Source organism: Acomys russatus, chromosome 12 (assembly GCF_903995435.1).
Source record: "Acomys russatus chromosome 12, mAcoRus1.1, whole genome shotgun sequence".
In the NCBI taxonomy this organism is placed as follows: domain Eukaryota; kingdom Metazoa; phylum Chordata; class Mammalia; order Rodentia; family Muridae; genus Acomys; species Acomys russatus.
The window spans coordinates 27,249,905-27,275,843 of record NC_067148.1 but is presented as its reverse complement, the minus strand read 5'-3'; the positions used below and the strand labels follow the sequence as shown (position 1 = coordinate 27,275,843).

The window sequence follows — 25,939 nt, the reverse complement described above, 5'->3', positions numbered from 1 at the left end:
ACAATTGGATATTTACATTTAACTCTATTTTTAACACATGCCCATTCAAAAGATTGATACTGTGGGGAGAGTTACAATAGCAGTGTTCTTCTGTCTGCAAACTGCTCAGGGTCCTCTTCTAGCTTCTAATCCCCCTTTCCCCCCACTTTTTCATTTGAGTTTTTTTTTTTTTTCATTCAAACATGTATATAGTGAAGACATTTTACTCCCAAATCCTTGCTCCCACCCTTTCACCCCTCCTACCAACACCCTTCTTCTCCCAAGAGGTGCCCCCTTACTCTTGTCTTTTGTGTGTGACCCACTTGTTTGTACGTACAGCTTAGCTTTTTATGTCTTACATAGCAGAAGTACTTTTGTTTTGGTTTTTCCAGACAGGGCTTCTCTGTGTAACTCTGTCTGTCCTGGAATTTGCTCTGTAGACCAGGCTGGCCTTGAACTCACAGAGATCTGCCTGCCTCTGCCTCCCAAGTGCTGGGATTAAAGGCGTGTGCTATCACCACCTGGCCAAGGAGAAGTTCTCCAACTTTGTCATTTGCTACATCAGTTCTTCAGGACCATAGGTAAAGAAATTAAACAATTACTGATAGTATAAGTTATAAGTAAATTTATTTTAAAAACAATTCTTTAGTATACATATAATTTTACTATTGATTAAAGATAACAGCAATTTGCATAGTATTGAGATGGCTTATTATGTATTTAATATTTATGTTTGCTCATTGCTGATTGATTATAATAGCTTAAAACAGCCGGATGTGGTAGCACATGCCTGTAATTTATGCTTGTTAATTGCTGATTGATTGTAATAGTTTAAAACAGCCAGTGTAACAATAATCACTTAAAACAAATAAATGGTAGTAGATGATCTAAATATTAGTATTTCAGAAATATGGCTTATTGGCCAAACGTCTGCCTGTAGGAATCCCAATGATAAAGAGCAACACTGATGAACCTTAACATCAACCACTGTAACCCTCTCATTCAGTCTATGATCTTGGCACTTTTAACACTAAAGGATTAATTCTACACACTGAAATTCAAGAAAAAGATCTGGGTTGTTTTGGAGATAGGGTCTGTGTAGCAGTAGCTGTCCTGGAATTTGCTCACAGGGATCCTCCTACTTCTGCTTCCTAAGTGCATTGTTTCCTATTGTTTGCTGTTCATTGCTCTTCTTTGAAACACACCTAAGCCTAAGAGAGAACCTCTCCAGAGAATGCTTTCAGGTTCTGGGTTTTAGCTGCTGCTCCAGATTCCCACTACTGTGGTTGCCAGTCACCTTTACTGAATTGCTGGTTTGCTGTTTAACAAGTCGACTGGAATCCTGACAACAAAGAGTGTTATCGCTCCAAGGAATTGAGTCTAAAAAGGTCTGTTTCTACTGTTCCCATTAACCTCTCCTATCTAGGGTAGGTGGGTTGGAAGGGAGGTATAAACATAAAACAGCAGCAGCAGCAACAACAACAACAACAAACACAAATAAAGTAGGTTTTAAAAAGTTCAAAGCCAGGCTTGATGGTACACGCACATGCCTTTAATCCCAGCACTTGAGAGGCAGAGGCAGAGGCAGGTGGATCTCTGTGAGTTCGAGGCCAGCCTGATCTACAGAGTGAGTCCAGGACAGCCAAGGCTACACAGAAAAACTCTGTCTTGAAAGCCAAAAAAAGGAGGGGGGGAAAAAAAAAGTTTAAAGCCTACAGGTGGCACCGAACATGGAGTGCCAATTGTTGGCGTACTTTTTTAAAACTATTTTTATTTTGGGTTCCTTAAATCCCTTCTTCATCCCAATCCCTTCCAACACCCCAACACCAGATAGGAGAGAAAGAAGGTTGATGGGGAAAGCGAACGTAGTTTTTCTTAGCAGCTTCCTACTGTTCAGGGTTGTCCGGTTCCTTAGGGCAAGTCCAATCCTCGTTTCAGGACATCTCCCACTTCTTGTCAAACAGCAACCTGGAGCAGCAGTGAGGAAGCACGAGCAGCTTCTTCCTTCTTGGAGCCCCGAGTCTCTCTGTGGGTCTGGCTTTATACCCACTGACAAAGACCACAAGCCCCGCTCCCGGCTAGGTAGGTATTTCACAGCTGACAAACATCACGCACCCACTCAGGAGGAAACTATCAGCTGAGGACAAACTGGAGCAGCCCCCATATCCCACAACTGGGATTAAACAAAAACATGTTTACATACAACCCAAAACTTCCACAACACTGGATTACCCAGTATTTCTGAAAAATGTATAGACATGCAAGTTTAATATATCATATAAACAAATGAAACCTTAAAGACCAAAACTTACCTGATGTTCGGTTTTCTTCTGCCTGTTTCAAACTCAGCTGCTTTTCTCTACTGCTGGTTAAATATTTTCTTGAAGGGTCTGTCATAGCTTTGTTGTTCCTACAGTTAACAATTTTAAATAAATATAGTGAATGTATAAAGACATTCTTCATTCTTAAGGGGCTGGAGAGATGGCTCAGTGGTTGAGAGCACTGACTGCTCTTCCAAAGGACCCAGGTTCAATTCCCAGTACCCACATGGCAGCTCACAACTGTCTGTAACTCCCAAGATCTGACACCCTCACACAGACAAAACACCAATGCACATAAAATTAAAAATAATAAAATTTTAAAAAAGATATTCTTAATTCTCAATGAAATAAGAACTATGAAAATAACCTTTAATTAAGTCAAGAAGTAATATACCATGGCTCTAGAAAATTTAAAGAATATTTTCTTTAAAAAAATCAAATAATCAAAGACAGCAAGATGATACATGCTGCTTTTTTTCTTTTTGGTTTTTCAAGAAAGGGTCTCTCTATGTATCCTTGGCTGTTCTGGACTCACTCTGAAGACCAGGCTGGCCTCGAACTCCTAGAGATCTGCCTGCTTCTGCCTCCCAAGTGCTGGGATTAAAGGCGTGCGTCACCACACCTGGCATTACTTTTTTCCCCCCTTGGCCAAAAGCAAGATCAAGGGCCGGCCAGCTCAGTAAATAGAAAGCACTTGCCACAAAAGCCTGACGACCTAAGTATGATCCCAGGTTCTTATAGGTAAAGAACCAACTTCTGCAAGTTGTCCTGTGACCTCCACAGGTAAGCTGTGGCACGCACATGCACACCTGCACACTCTCACTCTCAAGCACACACACAAAGTAATAGAATTTAAAATTATTTACCTAAGACAAAAACAATTAAAGATGTAAACTATGCAGTATTAATGCTTTGTGGTTTAAAAATAATAAACCTCAGATGCTCTTATGTCACATATAATTTGAAAGGCTATGTAAAAAATATAAAACATTTTAACTTGTACTGTTTAATGCATTTATGTACATGAATGGAAATACTTTTTTCTTTTGAGATAGGGTCTCTCTCTCTCAAAACTCTACAGAACTAGCCCTGTAGACCAGGCTGGCCTTGAATTCACAGAGATCCACCTGCATCTGCCTCCCAAGTGGTGAGACTAAAGGTGCATGCCATCACACTGGGCACAAAGTTAGGAATTTTAAAATTTCAATTCCTGCCTATTATTTCCAAGTACCTGAAAGCAGAGTGTCCACATAAATAAAATATCCAAGTATTTATTGAAATTACTAATTAAGAAGAAATATAATAAATTGAGCTTATAACAGCAATGCTGTTGCTCTGCCCATATTCCCTCTGACTCCATTTTTGTGTCCTCTGTTTCACATCTTCACCCTACAGTCTCTCATTAAGAAATATAGCTAATCCTTGCATTCAAGAGGTGGAGGTTAAGAAGTTCAAGGCCTGTCTGGGCTACACAGTGTGTCTGAGAGCAGCGTGGGCTATATAAGACCACTGTGTTTACTTCTCTCTATCCGCTAATGAATTTGGCCCTGTAATTAATTTTCGTTTCCTGAAAGAACAAAACAGAAGTATTTATGAATTCTGTTCTCTAGCCTAAAAATATCTTTCAGATTTCTAGTTCCCTGGAATCCTGTCACTTTACGAATAATTCTAGGCTAGCTTGCTAGATGGTGGACAAAGTGTGGCCTAATTACTCAAACTGATAGTATCTCCATGGTCAGGTAGGAGTGAGGCTATTCAAAGTTTCTCAAGCCATTTACAGACCAGAGTCATGAGGTGGGTGCTGTGGGGGCAGATCAAAGGGTCTAGGCACAACTGGTTAAGCCAAGTTCAAATAAGCTTAAGTACACAGTGACTATAATTCATAAGTACTTTTGTTGTTGGGTTTTTTTGTTTGGTTTGTTTTTTTGAGACAAATGTTCTCTACGTAGCCCTGCTGTCCTAAAGCTCACTATGTAGACCTGGTTGGCTTTGAACTTACAGAGATCCACCTGGCTCTACCTCTCAATGCTTGGATTAAAGGTGTGCATCACCATGCCAGGGCAACAATACTTTTTAAGATGTAATTTAAAGACACTATGTGGAGTACTATGTTATACAGCAATAGGTAACTGTTACAAGGAATATGGAGTAAAACATAACCATGAAGAGTACAGAACTGACCTGCTGCTACGGTAAGTATTGATCTGTTCAAGAGAAAGGTGGCAGGCTAAACCAAGACCACTGAGTGGATCACCAGCCCAGGGGAATGAAGCATGTGCCTTAGGGTTTTAGAGCAACACCACCCTGTGTGCAACAGAAAATTCTAAATTATCTGCTAAGTATGGTAGGACTTAAAAGCCTTCCCAGAGAATGAGGATGTGATTACTAGTCATTAAGGAGTGATGTTACCAGAGGCACAAAGAGCTGGTGCTATCACACCATGAAGCTCTAAAGTCAAAGGGGTGCAGCAGCAAACTCCCCTACCTGGAATTAAGTATATTGAGATTGGGCCAGTGACTCCTTATGATCAACTGAAAGAGTAATAATAAAGTTGAACCCAATATGAGCACTGGTACAAACTGAAAACCAACTAGAACACCAGTAAAGGACTGTGCTCAAAGACGATGGTGAGGAAAAGAATTCTAAGGAGCCTATCTCACCACACCACTGGCTCTGTGGGGACAAAAGGGGTCACACGCTACTTACTAGCTGGCAATAAAGGGTTTAGATGGATGATCAGGTGCTGAAAGATTAGCAAGAAATGATGTACAGAGGAAATACATGGATAAGTGGTACAGAAAGGATAAAAATGTGTTTCATATACTAATTTTTACCAGAAAAACACCCCTGAAAAGACCCTACAAACAGCAGGATAACTTTGTCCTTAACTATTCTAATTTTTCTGCCAGAGATCCAATTCAAACAGCTACAGTGACAGAGATGGAATCTATACCATAGATTTCTTCTCATCACTTCCAGTTTTCCACTTAAAACCTCATTTAACCTCACCTAACTCCGTAAAAGTCCTAGCTCCAAAACCAACTTTGGGATGTTTGGGAAAAGGGCCTCATCAAATGAACTGGACATAGAGAACAGGATCTAGATGCCTTTCCCTCACTCACCAGAAAGAAGGGGAGGAAGGCTCACACCAAACCAGAAAACATTTGTTGAACTAGGCATGATGATTACATTTGTAATCTCAGCACAACAGGGGGCTGACAAGCTCAAGGACAGTACATACCTATCAAGATCTTGTCTCAAAAACAAAAACAACCAACAAAAAACCCCAAAGAAAAAAAGAACTATTTATTTCAAGTTCTTCAGCTCTATCCTTTCTCTCAGTGCTGCATCAAAAGGCAGGATAGGAGTTGTGCAGTGGAGTGACAACACCTGAGCAAGTCTCTGAGTTACCAAAACACTTTAAATTCTATTACTTTATAATAGAAGTTATCAGAAATTGAATACTGCTGCCAATTTCCCCCTATTAAACAGTCGATGTAAGAAGCACTGGTCAAGTGCTCTTAAAGCAACTTACGATGATGAGTCATTTTCCTTAGGATAATCTTCAGTCAGCTCTGATCCAGATAACATTCTCTTTCTTTTTTCAGTGCTATGAAGAACAGATTAAAAACAACAAGACTTTTTAAAAGTTATAATTTATATCATCAAAAAATTATAAACAGGCCGGGTGGTGCTGGCACACGCCTTTAATCCCAGCACTGAGGAGTCAGAGGCAGGTGGGTCGCTGTGAGTTTGAGGCCAGCCTGGTCTACAAAGTGAGTCCAAGACAGTCAAGGCTACACAGAGAAACCCTGTCTCAAAAACAAACAAACAATCATAAACCAGGGCTGGGAAGAAAACTTAAGATTAGTAAAGTGCTTGATATGTAAACACAAGACCCACGTGGAAAGCTGGAAGTGATGGTATGCACTTAAAATCCCAGTGCTGGAAAGGTTCCTGGGGCTTTCTAATAAGCACCAAGCCAGTGAGAAACCCTGCCTCAAAAACAGGGGGTAGAACAGCATCTGAGGAATGACTCCCTTGGTTGTCTCATAACTTTTGCAAAGAAATGCACAAATATATACATGTATATATAAACGCAAATCCACCCACCTCCAGAGAAAAATTAAAACATACGCATACTGTTTGTCTGCATGCTTAATGCATGTCACTGACACAAACTGAAGATAAACACTTGTGATTATACATGAAAAATGTGTGCTAGACTTGCTGCTTTTTCTCCTTGAATTCCTCAAAGTCCCAAAAGACATCTAGAAACAGGTTCTGAGGGACTAATAAGTCTTTCCTACCGGTTTTCCAATAATCCTGATCTAAGAGGTGTTGATGTCAGTGTCAAAGAAGGAACCGTCCGGGTAACAGCCATTCCACTTCCAGCTATAGTCTTAATGGATCCTCTACCAGGATTGCCAAGAACTTTTCGAAGTGGAGTATCATCTTTAGTTTCTAAACTTCCTCTTTTTGAAGAGGCCTGTAAGAATAAAATATGACAGTTAAATCTTTGACTTAAGTTAAAATGTATTTTAAGACAGGATTTCATAAACTTGCTACATTTAGCAGAGAATGGCCTGTCTATAACTGGGCATCTAGCTACCACTTCCTAAGTGCTAGGATTATGACTATGCACCACCCTATCTGCTGTATGTGGTTCAAATGACCAAACCTAAAGCATCATGCATGCTAGACAAATCTTCTACCAACTGAGCTACATCATCAGCACAATTATAGATTTTTAAACCAGTAATTCTTTTGCAGAGTTAAAAAAAAAATACAACCCAGGATTTATTTCTAGTCTATTCCCTATTCCCTTTGGTACAAGATTCACTGTATGAGGGTATATCTCTGTGTGTGATGCTCAGCACCTACAAATATGTGTATAAATGTTCTTCAGGAGATTCTTTGTTTATGATTTTGAGAAAGAATATTGCTCTATAGTCTAAGCTAGCCTAGAACTTACCATTAGCTTGTCTTGGCCTCAAGTACCAGGTTTATAGACATTCACAGTAACATCTAACTCTACCACAGTATTCTTTTAAACGTAAAACTCCTGGGCCTGATAAAACGATTCAGGGGCTAAAAGCACTTGCCATGTTAGCCTAGTGTTTCTAGCAGAACAATGCACAGTGCACAACAGCAAGCCCTTTTTGTATGTGCTATCTCAGAACTTCTAAGAAGTTGGTGCTGCCTCCATTTTACAGATAGGTACTGATGCTCAGGAAACGTAAGGAGCTTCACCAATGACCCATGACTGGAAGTAGCAGTACTACATGCTGTGTTTTATAAACCAGAAATCCTGGGTTCTAAAAACTACACTGTGGTCTATTCTGATGACTGTGGGACATCAAACAATAGTTAAGTAAAACTATGTTAACTGTTTAGCAAAACTGTGTCACATGGTAAAATTGAATTGTAAGACAGGCATCAGTGGGTGCATGCCTTCAGTCACAGCACTTGGGAGGCAGAGGCAGACAGTTCTCTTGAGTTTGAAGCCAGCTTGGTCTACAGAGCTAGTTCTAGGATAGCCAGGGCTACACAGAGAAACCCCGTCTCAAAAAACAAAACAAAACAGCCAAAAAGCTAAAATTGTGATAAAACTTAGAAACTTTTTATAAAAACATAGATTCAGGCCCATACTATGTAACCACTTAGTACATCTGTGCTAATGGATTCTTTAAAAAGCTAGGAAGATTTAAATGAACATACCTGATTGTCTGAATAAGAAAGCTGTCTGTTAGCTTCCTTCTGAGAGGCCCTGCTGCCCAGAATAGCTCCAAAACTACCAGACCCTTGAGATGGTTTCATAGCTGGTGGACAAAAATGAATAAACCACCACTTAACATAATAAAAATATTCATCATTGTTATTGTTATATAATAATACAGAATTTAAGTAATAACAGAAAAAAGATAAAACAACCAATTCTGATAGACTGTGAACTGAGATATATAATAGCATTTATGGATAAAAGCTTTAGTAAAATAAAAGAATAACACAAAAAAGTAAGACCATTTAACAATGTAAGAACTTACAAGACAAAAAAAAAAAGCAGCTAGAAATTCTCATAGATTTTCTAATTAATACTATGGAATGAATACTTACATTAATGTCAAAAAACATACCAGAAACTTTTATACCTTTTATTTTTTTTTTAAATTACATTTTGTTTATTTTGTATTATTTGTGTGTTTGTGTAGGCACATGTCACCAAGCTTAAACAATTTCTAAAACCCTTATGATGGGAGGAAAGAACTGACTCCTAAAATTGTCTTTACATGTGTGCGCACACTGTGGCATAGCTAGTGGATTCATACACCTTCCTACAAAATAAATAAACCAAAACATGTTTTTAGTTAAAAAAAAAAAAAATTACCAAGCAGAACAGTTTCTACTCCAAAGAAAACCATATTCATTTAGAAAGTTCAAGGTACTCTACAAATATGGAAGGGCGTAATGCTTTTTATTTTACTTTCCTCATGCACCTATCAAATTCATAATAAGAATTTTAAATTAAGAGGCAGGTGGCTTGGTGGGTAAGAGCACTTGCTTCTTGCAAAGGACCAGGGTTTGATTCCCAGCACACACATGATGGTTCACAACTATCAGTATCCTGTTCCAGGGGATCCAATGCCTTCTCTGACCTACACAGGCACCAAGCACACATGTATTGTACATATATACATGTGGGTAAAACACATATAGAATAAAATGAATAAATCTAAAAAGGAAATCAAGTTTAATTTGAGCATTTTTTTCATGCTTAAGGTTCATCTACTTCCTGAACTCATTTTTTCTAATTCTCTCCTGAGTTCTCTTTCTCTTATTAACTTACATAATGGCTTTTTGTTTCATAATGATATTAACATTATGCCACATAGGAGAACAAGTTTAAGCAGAGCCTCCACAATTGACCAAGACAGTATTTCAAAATGCTAGTGATATTAACATCTTATTATGTGTGGCTGAGCATAGAGTGCTTGCCTACTATCTATGAGGCTCTGGGTTCAATGTCCAGAACCTCAAAAAGAAATTACTGTGACATTACTCTAACTAATGTTTTGTAATTTTTTTTGGCCATGGATATCACTTAAACATTATATAGAGTTTAAGCTAGCAATCATTTTTTCTATCCAGAGGTTGCTAGAATTCACTCTTCTCCTTAAGTCACAATTCTATCATTTTATTTTTACCCTGAAATCTATGATTCAAACTCTATTTAAATAAAAGAAAAGTATCTAGTGTTACTTCTTAAAAACTTAACAGGGAGCTGGAGAGATGGCTCAGTGGTTAAGAGCACTGTCTGTTCTTCCAGAGGCCTTGAGTTCTAGTCCCAGCAGCAAACCATGAATAATTTGATCTGATGCCCTCTTCTGGCATGCAGGTGTTCATGCAGATAGAGCATTCATATACATAAAAATCAATCAATTGAGCCGGGCATGGTGGCGTACGCGTTTAATCCCAGCACTCGGGAGGCAGAGGCAGGCAGATTGCTGTGAGTTCGAGGCCAGCCTGGTCTACAAAGTGAGTCTAGGACAGCCAAGGCTACACAGAGAAACTCTGTCTCAAAAAAAAAAAAAAAAAAAAAAAAATCAATCAATCAATCAATCAAAAATTTTTAAAAACTTAGTTATTTATCTTGTGCACAGATAATGCTACCAATGTCAATTCTTTTCTGCTCCAGTAACTATTCTCTAACACCCTTTCTTCTATTTTCATTTTATGTATTATTATTGTGGAGAGGGTTGAAGGCAGTATTCCTATACGGTCCAGGATGGCCAGCACTTACTATCTTATCTGTAGCTTAGACTGGCCTTGAACTAACAACGCTCCTGTTCCCACCTTCTCAATGAAGGGATAACATCATGCCCAGTTGTATTTTTCAAGGTATTTTTACATTCGTTATCTAATACTAGTCCTTGTGATGTACTTAGTTGCGCATCAAGGCCACTAAACCTAAAAGTGTAAAATGATTTGGCCAAAATCAAAGAGTATGTAGCACTAAGCTCACAGCTAATTAAAAACAGCAGCAATGACCTACTCAGTCTCTTACATGCATTTATCAGCTTTCATTCCTTTAAAAGCCTGGTGTGGTGGTACATGCCTATAATTCAAGCTATGTGAGAGGCTCAGGTAAGACAGTTTAAAGCCAGCCTAGGTCAGGGTTAGCCTGACCCTATCTCAAAATAAAAAAACAATAGAGCAAGATATGTAGCTTAATGATAAAGTATTTGCATAGCATGAGAAAGATGCTTGGTCACCTGTGAGTATAAAATGCTTTTCTTTCAATGCATTTAAAGACAGGGTTTGCTACACTCATCTTTTTTTTTTTTTTTAACATATTAATTTTTTGAGGGGAGTTATTCTGTTTTCTTTTTCCTTCTTCTTCTTTTTTTGGGGTTGGGTCTCAAGATAGGGTTTCTCTTGTAGCCCTGGCTGTCCTATACTCACTTTGTAGACCAGGCTAGCCTCAAACTCACAGAGATCTGCCTGCTTCTGCCTCCTGAGTGCTGGGATTGAAGGCATGCCCCACCTTGCCCAGCCTTGTGGTTTTCTATTTAGTAATTAGTCATATATTCATGCCACCAATCTTAAACTATGTTAATTAAGTATTAACAATACTGAGTACAAGTAGGGTATGATGGCAAACACTAGTCTATTCATGTTACATTTAACTTAAAAAAAACAGATAAAAGTAACCAGGGAATAGAGATATTTACTTCTTCCTTTTCAATTTGAACACCTATTTATTTCTTCATTGCCCTGTTGTTCTGGCAACATTTCAAGTGCTATATTGAACAGAAGTGGCATTGTCATTGATTTTTAGAGAAAAATGTGGTTTATTATATAGTTCAATTTTCATTCTGCACTATTCTTATATTCCAGGAATAAATATAGCATAATTCTTGCATTGTGCCACTTAATTCAGCCCAATAGCACTTAGCTGGGCATTTTTCCATCAGTATTCATCAGGAATACTGGTATAGCATCATAACTGTTCGTCTCATATAGCTTAGGCTGGCCTGAGCTCATAATAGTTCATATAGCTCACGTTGCTGAGGATGACCTTCAACTTAGGATCCTCTTGCCTCTATTCAAGTGTCAGGATTACATGCATGCCCACCATAGCTAGTTTCTGTGTACTGAGCTGTTAGCGATCAACTCCAGAGCCTTATGCATGCTAGGCAAACACTTTACCAATGGAGCCCCATTCCTAGCTCATAATCACCATATTCCTTTACAACTGTTAATTTCAAGCTCATAAGATGATTGGTGCTTACCTGCATGAAGTCTGTTTTGATGGACGGCATCTAGAAACAATCTCATTTCCTCTGCATCCTTACTTGGTACTTTGTCAATAGACAAGAAGCTGTTATCTTGTAAAGTCAACATTAGGCGACTTTGTTTTGTTCCACTAGGTCGTAGTACCACATTTTTAATGTTATGACTTAGCTAAAAAAAAAGACAATAAATTATCTTTCCACCCAAAATATGTAACAAATTATAATTAAGTTGTATAAAAACTGCTAATCTACATACATTTCAATTTACCTTTCTCTCTTCCTCCAATATAGTAATTTCTCTTTCTTGATAAATTTAACTCAAATATATATCCTTTGTTTTAAAAAAAATTATTGTTTAATTATATGAATGCTTGCATGTCTGAGTGTGGGTATGTGTTGGTCATCTATGGAAGCCAGAAGGCATTGTATTTCCTGAAGCTGGAGTTCAATGTAGTCATGAGCTGCTCCACATGAGTGCTGTGAATTGAACTGGGGTCCTTGACAAGAGAAGTATATGCTGATAACTGCTGGACCGTTTTTTCTAGCCTGAAATTAATCTTTATACACACACACACACACACACACACACACACACACACACACACACACACACACACACAGAGATAGGGTCCCACTATATAGTTTAGTTGGACTGGAACTCACTATGTACATCAGGCTGGTCTCTAAGCTAACAGTGCTCTTAATGACCAAGCCTCTGCCTCCTGAGTGCTAGAACTAAATAAATATGTGTGCCATAATGCCCAGTTCACATACAGCTTTTCAAACCAATCTTTATTACATTTTATTCATTTTGTGAGTTTTTGGGGTGAGGGGTGCCACACCATGCCGATGGAGGTCAGAGGACAATCTGGTAACTGGTTTTCCCTCCACCATGTGGTTTGTTGTACTTTTATCCTCTCAGTTGTCTCTCTGATCTTTGTTTTGATACTCCATTATATAACTTAGGCCAGCCTGAACCCACTACATAGTGAAGCCCAGTCTGGGCCCTGCTCTTCCTGTCTCAAGCTCTGTCTCCAGAGTGCTGAAATTACAAGCATATATCACTGCCATACTAGGATAAAATATATATGATATACAAAAGCATTTACTTTCACAGTTCAAAAGTATAAACAAATGGAAAGTTTATTTTAATCAAACTTAAGCATAAAAATTTAAATATATTTCTTTCAAAACTAATTAATAGGGGTTGGAGAGATGGCTCAGAGGTTAAGAGCATTGACTGTTCTTCAGAGGTCCCAGCAACCACATGGTGACTCACAACCATCTATAATGAGATCTGATGCCCTCTTCCGGCACGCAGGTGTACATGCAGATAAAATATTCATATACATAAAATAAATAAACTCTTTTTTTAAACTAATAAAATATAAATTTTAATATATTTTATTTTTATGTGTATGTCATAAGTAATAAAGAACCTTCCATTTTTTACAGTTAGAAGAAGATAGCTAAAAAGAACACTTGAACAATCATCTATTAAAGACCATGACATATGACAGGATTATTGGGACATAGATATTGATTTTTAGAAGACACTAAAAAAAAAAAATCCCATTAAACAAATCTAGCAATTACTTCAAAGAAAAAAAAAATAAGAGGATCAACTAAGATCACCCTAATTTTTTAATGTATGTGACATTAGTAACTGAGTCCAAGGTTCTGAGTGCTCTAGACAAGCTACCACTGAGCTTATATATTTAACCCCAGGCTTTCCTGTTTTCCTAGACAGGTTCTCATGGCCATGTCCCAAGCCTGGCCAGACTTGCATTAAAACTACTACGGGCTCAACCTTAAAGTGCTGGGATCATAGGAATGTCCATAGGAGTGTGCCACCAAATCTAGCCTAATAGGGCTTCATTTATTGCTGTTTCTCTTGTTTTCTTTTTGGGAGGTGGATTGTACTTTACAGTTCATGCTATTTTTTTGAGACAGGATTTCATATAATCCAAGCTGGTCTCAAACTTGCTATGTGGCCCACGATGACATGAAATGCTGGTCTTCCTGCCTGCCCCTCTCAAGGGTTAGTATTACAGATATACATCAGTGTTCATGGCTGCTGAGGTATCTTTTCAAGTATTTGGTACCTAAACCTCTCTAAGTGCTTTCCCAATAACTTTCTTTGCAACAACGGTGACTCCTTTCCTACTCTTTATTAAACCCAACAATACTGCTGAGTAATTTATGAAACAGGCACATAAAAATACTAGTGTCCTGGAAGTAAGAAGCCTTGCAACTTCAACTATGAGACAGTGTGGCTATTTACTAAAGATTTCACTAAGGAACCACTCCAAGTCACAATCTGTAATACCTGAAATATCCTTGGAATTCCTCCAGTGTTGTAGTGAACTATTAGGCTGACTTTATTGTCTTTTTCCACAATTTCAAAGGATCCTTCTTTCCATTTTGTAATCCCAGTCTGCATACTTCGAATTCTTATAGGACCATATATCTTCAGGGGAGACATATTTTCTTTAAAAATAAATTGCTTTTAACCAATTAAAAAGCAAAAATATATGTTCACCTGACAGATTCTAAAGAAGAAAAATACAAGTTACAAGTGATTATAAATAGAGTTTTAAAGAAAATACTTAATGAACCATCTTCTACCTTCCTCTATTTCAACAAATCTCTACGATGCATCCTCATCCTCAGTTAAAGCACACAGACAATACAGTACATGCTCACTTCTTTGTATCTATTAGCGACTAAAAACCACACAGTATCCAGCACCACTCATAAATTGGCTGATATAGCAATTAGAAATAAGAAAGATTCCATTCTCAATTTAGTTGACATTAGCATTGAAGTACTGGTTCTTCTCTTTCTATATAATAGTCTAAATTTCAATTTTAAGTTAAAAAATCAAGTCAACTGATTCTGTTCCTTAGAAAATGGCGTCTCACTCCTGCATCACTTCGTCAGAAGCAGGCATATCCACATGTGCATCAGACACCAAATGAACTTTAAAAATTAGGAATAAACAAATTAATTCAACATTCAGAGTTACATTAGGGAAAAAAATCATTTAATCTTTAAAGAAAAAAAAATCTTGCTCCTTCCCTAAGAAGCACCCAGTACTCAGCATTACCATTTCTAAAAGGCAACTTAGCTTTAGACAAATATTCAAGTTTGAGAATGAGTTATTTTCCTTTGTGAATGTGTGTATGATGCGAGTACATGTACAGCAGTTGTCTGAGACAAGGCTCCCTTTGTTTACTGCTGCACCCCCAAGCTAGCTAGCCCATAGGCTTCCAATGACTGTCTCTGCTTCCTCCCTCCTGTCTGAATATGCTGGGCTTACAGTCAGGTAAGTACTCTGTCCAGGTTTTGAGTGGGTTCTGGAGATTCAAACTCAGGTCATTAGGCTTGGTCACTGAGTATTTTACCTGCTGAATCATCTCCTTAACCCCTCAACTGAACTAATACTTATAAATGACTTATAATAACCAATAATAGGATATCTAATACCCCTCAACTAGCTTTGCCAAAAGTCAGCAAATAAAATTATAGTAATAGAGTTTTCAAATAGTACTGCATATATAAATGTACAAAAATCTAAAATTGCTAAGTCAGATTTATTATATTTTTTCAATTTCTAAAACAGTATCTCTAAAATGGACTCTTGCTTATATGTTATAAAATAAAAATGAACACTATTACTGCCTAAATGGCTCTACTGGAAAACAAAGCAAAAATGGTATTAAAGAGAGATTAGGTCTAGAATTGGGAGCCAATTCTGTCACTAACTTGTAACTTCTTTCTCTGACATTAGTGCTGTCAGCATAAGTGCAACAGCAAACAATACAATGTTGAGCAGATTGAAATAACACATGTATTGAGCTGATAGTACTATTAACATTTATGGAGTTAAATGTGCTGAATTATTCCGTCTCTATAATATCTCTTTTCCAAAGTCAGTAAATCAGATATTAACACAAATTACAAATCTACTGTCTATACGGTCCAAGTAAGTAAGAGAAATAACTTAGATAAAACATGTTCAAATGCAAATGCTATCAAATCTAGCCAACTATTAGCACATGAACCTAGATTTGCCAGGTCACCTTCTTTTCCTCTTTCACAAAAACAAACCTTATATAAAATAACTCATATTTTAAGCAATAAATTCTAATTTACTTTCTTTTCTTCCTTTCTTTCTTTTTTTTTTTTCCTTCGAGACAGGGTTTCTCTGTGTAGCCTTGGCTGTCCTAGACTCGCTTTGTAGACCAGGCTGGCCTAGAACTCACAGCAATCTGTCTGCCTCTGCTTCCCGAGTGCTGGGATTAAAGGCGTGCGCCACCACACCCAGCCTCTAATTTACTTTCAAAAGCTACAAATAAAACAAAACTCACCTGAAGGCAGGAGACAACTAGTCTGGGGTCTTCTAGTTCAAAGCCTAAAGTTACTACAGAGAAAATAACTAGGAATTAAAAAAGAAATTTAAAACATTTTGAGAGTTAATATTTCTATGCATCTTAAATTCTTCATTTGTATTTATTCACACCTTCAAAAATTTCTGAGGGCCAACTGTGGCCAGATTTAAATATTAGCAATTTATTAAATACATAAATTAAAAGTAATAAAGTTTTTTACTACTTATAGACCTGCTAGTTCATGTGACATTTTGCTCAGACTAATAACTTTACAGAAACCTGAAGAGCAACTTGCACTTGCAATACATTTTAGCAACTGTTTGTGGCTCTATTGTTTGTACAAGTCCTTGAGATTTTTTTTCCATTTTGTTTATCAGACTTAAAAAGGATCTGTTGTTCCTCTCCTACGCCAGCTTCCCAAGCTAGAATCACTAGTTTTGACCTTCTTGTATATTTTAGTTTTGGACTAGAAATGGGAGGTCAGAACTCTGTGAATTCTAACTCCATATACCTTTTTAAGGTAACTTTCTAAGTAAACTACAAATCAAATAAAATCACTTTCCATCTTAGTATTATTCAATAGCCTCATAATAAAGTACAAGCTTATTAACACGATATCAAAGCCCCATGGTCCAAGGCCTCGATTATCTATTCGCAATAAATGTCCCCTCAATCTAGCCATCTCAAGTAAAAAATTTCCCCAAAAGCCATGTAATCTCATGACATTGAATCTTTACACACTGTGGTCATGTTGTTTATGCCTTTGTTTCTACCTATTGGAAGACAGGGGATATATTCTTTAATCTCATTAAGTATCATTGTTCAAACATAATGAACAAGCCAGGCATGGTGGCACACACCTTCAGTCCCAGCACTTGGGAGACAGAGGAATAAAGATTTCTGTGAACTTAAGGCAAGTCTAACCTATACAGCAAGTAGCAAATCAAAGATACATAGTAAATCCATCCCATAAAAGGTTGTAGGTCTTATCTTTTTTTTTATCTTTCTTTATACTTTTCCTTGGAAAAAAAATTTTTTTTTATTTAGGTTTTTCAAGACAGGGTTTCTCTGTGTATCCTTGGCTGGTCCTCAAACTCACAGCGATTCTCCAGCCTCTGCTGCCAGAGTGCTGGGATTAAAGGCAAGCGCCACTATGCCAAGAGGCTGAAAAAAGTTTTATGTCTCACCAAATTCTTTCATTTTTCTTTATATCTCATTATTGGTTAGGGTACCAAAAGGAAATATAAAGCACAATTAATTATCTTGGTGTTTACCCTATTAAATATTATTATTAAATAACTTATAGATAAAATTTCAAGTTTACTAAAGCACATAAGAAAAATTTTAAATCTTACTTTTATCTAATTCTAAGTGCAAATTTTGGTTATGAATATGAAATTTTACTTCTTAACTTCATATGTTGAACATTTTCTTACAACTTTGCATTCTTCTAATTAAAAACAAAAACAAAGAGTCAGCATGGTGGCAGATGCCTTTAATTCCCACACTCAAGACCCAGGTAGGTGGATCTCTGTGAGTTCAAGGAGATCTTGGTCTACAAAGTGAGTCCAGGACAGCCAGGGTTACACAGAGAAACCTTGTCTTGAAAAAAACAAACCACCAAACCCCAAACAAAAGAAAACAAAACCTTGAAAGATACAGAACATAAAATTAGAGAATAAGTACAATAAAACTTTAATATGCTCAGTATCTTCTTTTGTACTAAGCAAAGGAACAATACCCACTTCTGAACACTCACTACCTTATCAGGGCTTGCCCTACTTGCTTAAGAGAGAAAGTTTCCTTTTTCATTCTGAGGTACATACAGAAACAATTAAAAACTTTTTTGAGACAGGGACTTACACTGTAGCAGTTTGGCCTAGAACTCACTGTATAATATGCTGGCTTCAAACTCATAGCAATTCTCCTGTCTCAGGCCCCCAAGTGCTGGGATTAGGAGAGTGAGCCACTACCCAGCAATAGTTAAACTTCCTGTGAACAGGAGACAAAGATTCCTTGAACTCTAGCATTAATTTTTATCAAAGTAATATTAGTAAAGCAAAAGAAAATTTAAACTTTTTTAAAAATTAAAAGTATGTTAAGAGATTCTTTTTCCTAAACTATTTCACAATTGATTACATCTAAATTTGAGCAGTCCATGCTCATGCTTCAAGCTGTGTGGGCATTGTGTGTTCATACACTTATATGCACACATGTTTGGCATTCTATGATAAAGCATGCTAAAACATAAAAGTATATTACACAGTAAACAAAAAACTATCAATTCTTGAGCCTGGTGTGGTAGCACACGCCTTTAATTCCAGGCAGAGGCAGGAGGATCTTTGTGAGTTCTAGGCCAGCCTGGTCTAAAAAGTGAGTCTAGGATAGCCAGGACTACAGGAGAAACCCTCTCAAAAAACAAAACAAACACACGAAAAATCAATTCTTGCCTATTTACATAATACTGGAAGCAAAGAACCAAAACAAAAACAATACTTACTTTTCAGTGACCTTTATTGAAAAGTTCCACATAATAATAATTCACCTTTATTCTGCTTCTTGTGCCAAAAGCAACACCCTTTTCTTGAGAAACTACTCATATTCTTCAGCTCGATCAGAGGCCACTTCAGGAGTCATCAACTCAGCTAAAGAAAACATAAGTGTGTTTTAAAAAGTTACAACCTATGATAGAAAATGAATCAGATATGTAAAAGACTCATTTAATGACTACTCTTACTGAAAATATTTAAAGTGCAACACATTACCCCTCACAAAATAGGGATGTGCCTGTAGCACAGAATGAGGAACTGTAGGAAGAGGCTGCAAGTCCACCACCGTGTGTCTTGCTTTTATTTATTGCTGCTAGATTTTGAAACTAAGTCAGTGAAAAAGTACATCCTTTGTTGACTTTAGAAACATTGTTACATCATAACTGTCTTAAAGGCTGCTTCTAAGGTATGTTCATCCGGTGTTTTTAACGGTATCTTCCACAAACTTGAATACAACAATATCCATTTTTACTTCATCTTCATTTAGAAAAAAGTCTACTGATTTACTCCAGTTAGAAGACATTGTGGCAGGAGACACAATGTAAAAATAACAAAATGCATGACCAGCTATTGTTCCTTGATTTCCCTATGTGTTTTGAAACGGTTTCTCTGTATAGACCCTGCTGTCCTGGACTTGCTTTATAGACTAGGCTGGCCTTGAACTGGAGGAGCTCTGCTTGTCTCTGACTCCGGAGTGCTGGGACTAAAGGCCTGTAACCACCACACCTGGCCTGATTTCCTATGTTTATCCTTTCTATCATCATTCAGGCAAGAAGTCTTACTATCAGCTTTGAGCTCATTCTCACCTATGCAACACCCAATCTTTTCAAAAGCACTTCCCTAATTCAAAAACTTATCTCTTTGGGACAAAGGTATGGCTCAGTTGGTAGGGTACTTTCATGAAACCCTGGATTTGATCCTCAGCACAGAATTAACTGGCTTGCCTCTCATCTCAGTACTTGGGAGGCAGAGGCTGGATGATCTTCAGACACACAAGTGAGTTTCAAAGCCAGCCTGAACTACATGAAAGCCTGCCTCAAAATAAATGTTAATCAGTTAAAATATTCATTTATTGCTGGGCATGGTGGTGCACGCCTTTAATCCCAGCACTCAGAGGCGGAGGGAGAGGCAGGCGGATCGCTGTGAGTTCGAGGCCGACCTGGTCTACAAAGCGATAGCTAATGCTACACAGAGACCCTGTCTCGAGGAAAAAGCAAAACAAACAAAAAGCCACTTTCTTTGCCATCATCCCACCCAATAATAAGTATAATGCATTTACTAAGTATAGTGCTAAGTATCAAACACTTTCATTTAATATTAATAACTTAGAGGATAGGATTTATCACTGTATCTTACACATAAAGGAAACAGGCTTTCAGATTTTAAGATATTAATACAGGGGTTAGAGTGATGGCTCAGTAGTCAAGATAACTTGTTGCTCTTGAAAAGGACCTGGTTCTGACTCCCAGCATCCACACGGTGGCTTACCACCATCCCTAACTCCAGTTCTAGGGTATCAGACATTCTCTTCTCACCTCCACAGGCACCTGGCACAGATGTGGTATACGCACATATGTGCAGGAAAAACACACATGTAAAAATAAACAAATCTTTAAAAGAAAAGAAAGAGCAGGGCAGTGGTGGTAGACGCCTTTAATTCCCACACTTAGAAGGCAGAAACAGGTAGATCTCAGGGTTTCAAGCCAGACTGGTCTACATAGTGAGTTTCAGGACAGTTAGGGCTGCAGAGAAACTCTTGTCTCCCTCTCTCTCTGGTTTTGTTTTTTGAAACAGGATCTCACATAGCGTAAGCTTGCTTTGAACTATGTAGGTGGAAGCTGACTTTGAATTACTGTTCCTCCTATTTCCACTCTTCAAGTGTGGGGATTACAGGCATAATCCCACTATACCTGGCTGGAGCCCAATTCCCCCCACCCTCCAACCCAGACAAGATTTCTCTGTGTAGCCTTGACTGTTCTAGACTCGCTTTGTAGAACAAGCTAGCCTCGAACTCAGTGATTTGCCTGCCTTGGCCTCCTGAATGCTGGGATTAAAGGCATGCACACCATGCCCGGTGGTGGAACCTAAACTTTATTTTTAATTTATTACTTATAGAGTACTCTGCCCCCATGTGTGCCTCTACGCCAGAGGAGGGCACCAGATCTCATTATAGATGGTTGTAAGCTGGGAATTGAACTCAGAACCCTTGGGGTTTTTTTGGTTTGTTTTGTTTTTGTTTGTTTGTTTGTTTGTTTGTTTTTGAGATAGGTTTCTCTGGGTAGCCTTGAACTCACAGTGATCCAACTGCCTCTGCCTCCCAAATGCTGGGATTAAAGGAGTGCAAATTTAGGGCCTTTGGAAAAACAGACAGTGCCCTTAACCTCTGAGCCATCTCTCCAGCCCCCAGAACCCACCCCCCCCCAAAATTTTTTTTTTTTTGGTTTTTCGAGACAGAGTTTCTCTGTGTAGCCTTGGCTATCCTAGACCCACTTTGTAGACCAGTGATCCGCCTGCCTCTGCCTCCCGAGTGCTGGGATTAAAGGCGTGCACCACCACACCCGGCTCAGAACCCAAATTTTTAACTACCACTGTTCATCATCATCAATGAATTGGGTGAGTCACTTCCCAGTCACCATTCTCAAAGGATTTTTTCCCATCAATGAATCCATTTCTAGAATAGTCTTTCTAAAGCACCCTTCCTTTTATTTCTTAAGAACTAAAGTCCACATTAGTTGTTTTTATAGCCTTCTCCCCCAGTCAGGGAGGCACATGATACATAGACACAAGAACTTAGGTACGATTCTGGTATATTCCAACAAAATAAACAGTAAGTGCTAAGTACATGTTACTAATACTGCTAATTCCACTGCATTGTAAACATTTGGGGTTAGGGTGGGGTTAGGGGTTCCAGACAGGATTTCTCTGTGTTAAGAGCCCTGGCTGTCCTGGAATCACTTTGTAGACCAGGCTGGCCTTGAACTCATGGAGATCCACCTGCCTCTACCTCCTGAGTGCTGGGATTACAGGCATGCACCACCACGCCTGGCTCATTATAAACATTTTTACTTACTCACTACAAACTAGAAAATAAAACCAATTGTTTGTGTTTGACATCTGTACACTTTAATTTTTTATGATTTTCAGTATGAACTCTTTAAGTCCTAAAACATGTTATTAAGCTTTAATATTGACTTCCTTATCTTCTAAGAACCATTTTATCTATTTGTAGAAACTTCATCATTTTTAGTCTCAATTTAACCTGTTGCTAACATATATAAACCACTCTACTAATTTCCAAAGACTTTCCCTCACAACATCATCATAAGACAGAGGCTGTAAGAATAGTCCTGTAAGCCAGGCAGTGGTGGCGCACACCTTCAATCCCAGAACTCCAGGAGGCAAGGGTAGCCAGGGCTACATAGAGAAACCCTGAATCTGAAAAACAAACAAACAAACAAAAAGAATAGGCCAGCAGGTAAAGGCACTAGCTGCCCAAGCCTGGTGACATGAATTTGATCCCTTGATCCAACACTGAAAAGATCGAACCCACTCCAGAAAGATGTCTTCTGACTACCTCAACACACATGCCATGTTGGGTACACATGCACCCAACCCACAGAGACACCACACCAGCAATATAACTTTTTAAAATACATAAGACAAATATACACCACAGCACTTGGGAGACAGAGGCAGGTGGATCTCTGTGAGTTCCAGGACAGCCTGGTCTACAGAGTGAGTTCAGGATGGTCAGAGATGTTATACAAAGAAATCCTGTCTTGGGGTGGGGGGGGGGTGTAGGGAAACAGACACACACACACACACACACACACACACACACACACAAGATAAAGTTAATTGTCATAATGTAAAGAAAATTTTTTTTCTGGATAAGATTTATCTCTAACTTAAAAAAGAAAATATGTACCCTCATTAGACTGTCTGAAATCAGAATGGTTTGATAACACAGAAATAAGTAAAAATAATCAACCCTCCAATGGAGGCCCTTTGTTGTTCTTCGCCCTGCTCATTTAAAACAGGGTCCAGCATGCTAAGCAAGCACCCTACAGCTGAACTACTCCTACCAGTTTGCCTTTGGTGTGTCCTCTGAGAATGATGTGTCTGTTTTAAGAGTATCAGAAAACTAATGCTTACAAAACATAAGATGGTTGTTACAGCATCTTAGATTTTACATAATTATAATCTTATGCAATTTCCAATTTGATTCATTTAACCAATTCTTGAGAAATTAACATGAAAGTGAGTCATTTATTTATTTATTTACTCTGTGTGTGTGTGTGTGTGTGTGTGTGTGTGTGTGTGTGTGTAAGAGATCAGTTGTATTCTCAGGACAGTTCTGCCTAAAGTCGCTTTTGTATGACCTGGGGGTCAAGAATAGAAAGAAAAAAATTCAAGAATGAGTCTCTGAGAAAGTATTACTTAAGCTGAAAATTAAGGCATACGTTGATTGAAGAATGGTAGTGCTGAAACAATCCAGATAAACAGTGTATGTAAAAGCCCTAAACTAGAAATGTTGTGTCTACACAAATTAAATCAGTGTGGTTGGAGGTTAGTTAAGAGAAAGGAAGAGGTCAGAAGGTGAAAGTAACAAAGTAGGCAAGAACCAAGCTATGTAGAATCTTGTTATTCTGAATTTTTTCCCTTTCTTTTTTTCTTCTGTGTTTTAAGAGAAGGTCTTCTATCCTAGGCTGGCATATCTGAGGAGGACTTTGAACTCCTGATCCTCCTGTCTCTATTTGTTTTATGTAGTGCTGGGGCTCAATCCTAGGGATGTGTGCATGTTAGGCAAGAATTCCAGCAATTGAACTATATCTCCAGAAAGAGATTTTAAATGTTATCTTAAAGTAATAAGCACCTTGGCAATGGGAAAGTCACCAAAAGGTTTCAAGCAAAGAAATTATATGTTATTTGGATGAAAGGAGAAATGGAGTGGGTGGTGAGTTTGAGAAGAAGAGAAAACAAGAATTAAAAAAAAAAAAAAAAAAGGTAGATCAGGAAGTAAAGTAGTGTTAAACTTATAATTACAATAATAATTCATTCTCAGGGGCTGGAGAGATGGCTCAGAGGTTAAGGGCATTGACTACTCTTCTAGAGGTCCTGAGTTCAATTCCCAGCAACTATATGGTGGCTCACAACCATCTAATGTCCTCTTCTATCGTGCAGGCAAAGCACTGTATACATAATAAATAAATCTTATAAAAATATTTAAAAAATAATTCTTATTTGCTGTGTCTCTGTGTGTCAATGCTTATGGAACTCCTAATAATCAGCCGGCATGCCTTTAATCCCAACACTCAAGAGGCAGAGGCAGGCAAATCGCTAAGAGTTTGAGGCCTGCCTGGTCTACAAAGCGAGTCCAGGATATGAACACATCAGGTGAAGAAATCAAGAATGCCTCTCAAGCTTCTACCAAGCGTAACTGAACAAATAGACATGTCACATCAAAATGGATATTCCACTTACGGAAATGGACATTGGCAGGGAGAGAATTTGGGTATAGAGAGAAAGAGCAAGACTAAGTTTTGAGCTGGGTGTGGTTGCACACTCCTTTAATCCCAGCACTAGGGAGGCAGAGGCAGGTGGATTACTTTGAGTTTGAGGCCAGCCTGATTTACAAAGTGAGTCCGGGACAGCCAAGGCTAACACGGAGATACCTCCTTGTCTAGAAAAAAAACAAACAACAACAAAAACCCAAAAGACTCTAGTTTTTAGATTCCTAATGGGAAAAAAAAAATCAAGTTGAAATGTTAAGCAGTGGGTTTTTTGAATATGGAGTTAAAAACAAAAATTGTCAAGTTATCAATATATAGTGGATTTTTTTTTTTTTTTTTTTTTTTTTTTTTTTTTTTTGAGACAGGGTTTCTTTGTTACACAGAACCCTGGCTATCCTGGACTCTCTTTGTAAACCAGGCTGGCCTTGAACTCAAGAAACCCACCTGCCTCTGCCTCCCCAAAGTGCTGGGGTTAGAGGCATGAGCCACCATGCCCAGCCATATAGTGGAATTTAAAGCTTACAGAAGGATGGAAGGGAAACAGAAGAGAACCCCAGCCCAAAAAAAACCGTATCATTTTACCTCATCAAAATTTCTCACCAAGACAACTGATTACTTCCGTTACTGGGTTTTTCAATCCTTCATTTACCTTGTGCTTATATGCAACACTGGCCTGTCATCTCCTTATCCATTCTATCCATTATTAAACTGTCAAGCAGCTCTTAACGCTACCCAAGTCCCCTTCTTTTCTTCCTAGCACCTCCTCTCCGAACTGACACGCATGTGCACAGTTCCACATATTAACACGGCAAATGACATACAGAACATACAAACACACATGTATCTATATGTATGACTCAGTACTCTTCTAATATGTAACCCAATAAACCCACATGCCTCAACATTCCCGCTTAGATTACTTCTATCAGCTAGAGACTATGTACTGTAATTCGCCAAGAGTACAGCCCTCCAACGACACGGAACTTACTATCAATTGCCCTTTTTTTCCACCAGATCTTGATTTTAAATTGGTACGTAGGACATCGTCAGCGTCACGCTTAGATACGGGGAAGCAACCGAATGCACGACAAAAATCCCACTCCCTCCCTGCCTTTTAGTGGGCAATGTTTAAGAGGAGTAGGAAAGTAAAGAATGGTCGGGAGGGCGAACGGGTATCGCATCAAAGTCTTGATGGATATGTGCCAACGGAAATCACCTGGAAAGACAGCAGGCCTTGCTAGGAGGCGGCAAGCCGAGACCACCAGAACCCTGGTGAGCAGGGGGCCAGGTTTAGGAGGCAGAAAGCGAGTGACAATACGCAGCGCGTTAAAGCACAGGGAAAGTGGAAGGGAAACACTTGAATGGGGCACCTGTAAGTCACAGGGAGCGTCCAAGGACCCAGGGAAGCCTGAGATGCAGCCGGGCGAACTCTGGACGCCGAGTGGGCGGACCGCGGGGGGTGGGGAGGGAAATGCCGGAGAAAACGGCTCAATTCAGAAGCTGTCCGGGGCCGCCTTACCTGTGCCAGAGGGTCCCAGCGCGAGACAAGCCTGCCGGAAGCACAGAGTTCCCGCGGAGTGGGAGGAGCCGAAGAACTCAGAAGGAAGGCGCTCCCCTGGCCTCAGACACCGAGGCCGTTCTCTCCCCCAACACACCTAAAGCCGCTGATGGCGGGAACTGTGGCTACACGCAAACACGCACGCACGCACGCACTCTCTACGCAACCAGTCCAGGCGCGTGCGCGTAAGCGCGCAAGTCTCCGCCTCATATCCTCGCTCCACCCCTCACTAAGCCCAGCCTCAAAACCCGGGAGGCCCCGCCTCTGCGTGACGCTGCTTTAATGCGCATGCGCACTCTCCACTTTTTTTTTTAACCCACTTCGGACCT

At 38.9% G+C, this 25,939-nt stretch overlaps 1 protein-coding gene across 1 annotated transcript in view; it reads right to left on the bottom strand.

Moving 5' to 3' along the window:
- The window catches only part of Usp37 (ubiquitin specific peptidase 37), a 69,612-nt gene extending 43,842 nt beyond the window's left edge, over window positions 1–25,770 (bottom strand). The window contains exons 1-9 of the mRNA XM_051154097.1: window positions 25,572–25,770; window positions 18,491–18,635; window positions 15,970–16,022; window positions 13,926–14,148; window positions 11,594–11,765; window positions 8,022–8,122; window positions 6,611–6,789; window positions 5,836–5,910; window positions 2,292–2,389 (exon numbers count right to left, since the gene is read on the bottom strand). Coding sequence (XP_051010054.1) covers window positions 2,292–2,389; window positions 5,836–5,910; window positions 6,611–6,789; window positions 8,022–8,122; window positions 11,594–11,765; window positions 13,926–14,081 — 781 coding nt within the window. The 5' untranslated portion in view covers window positions 14,082–14,148; window positions 15,970–16,022; window positions 18,491–18,635; window positions 25,572–25,770. The remainder of the gene's footprint in view (window positions 1–2,291; window positions 2,390–5,835; window positions 5,911–6,610; window positions 6,790–8,021; window positions 8,123–11,593; window positions 11,766–13,925; window positions 14,149–15,969; window positions 16,023–18,490; window positions 18,636–25,571) is intronic.
- Window positions 25,771–25,939: the final 169 nt, after the last annotated feature.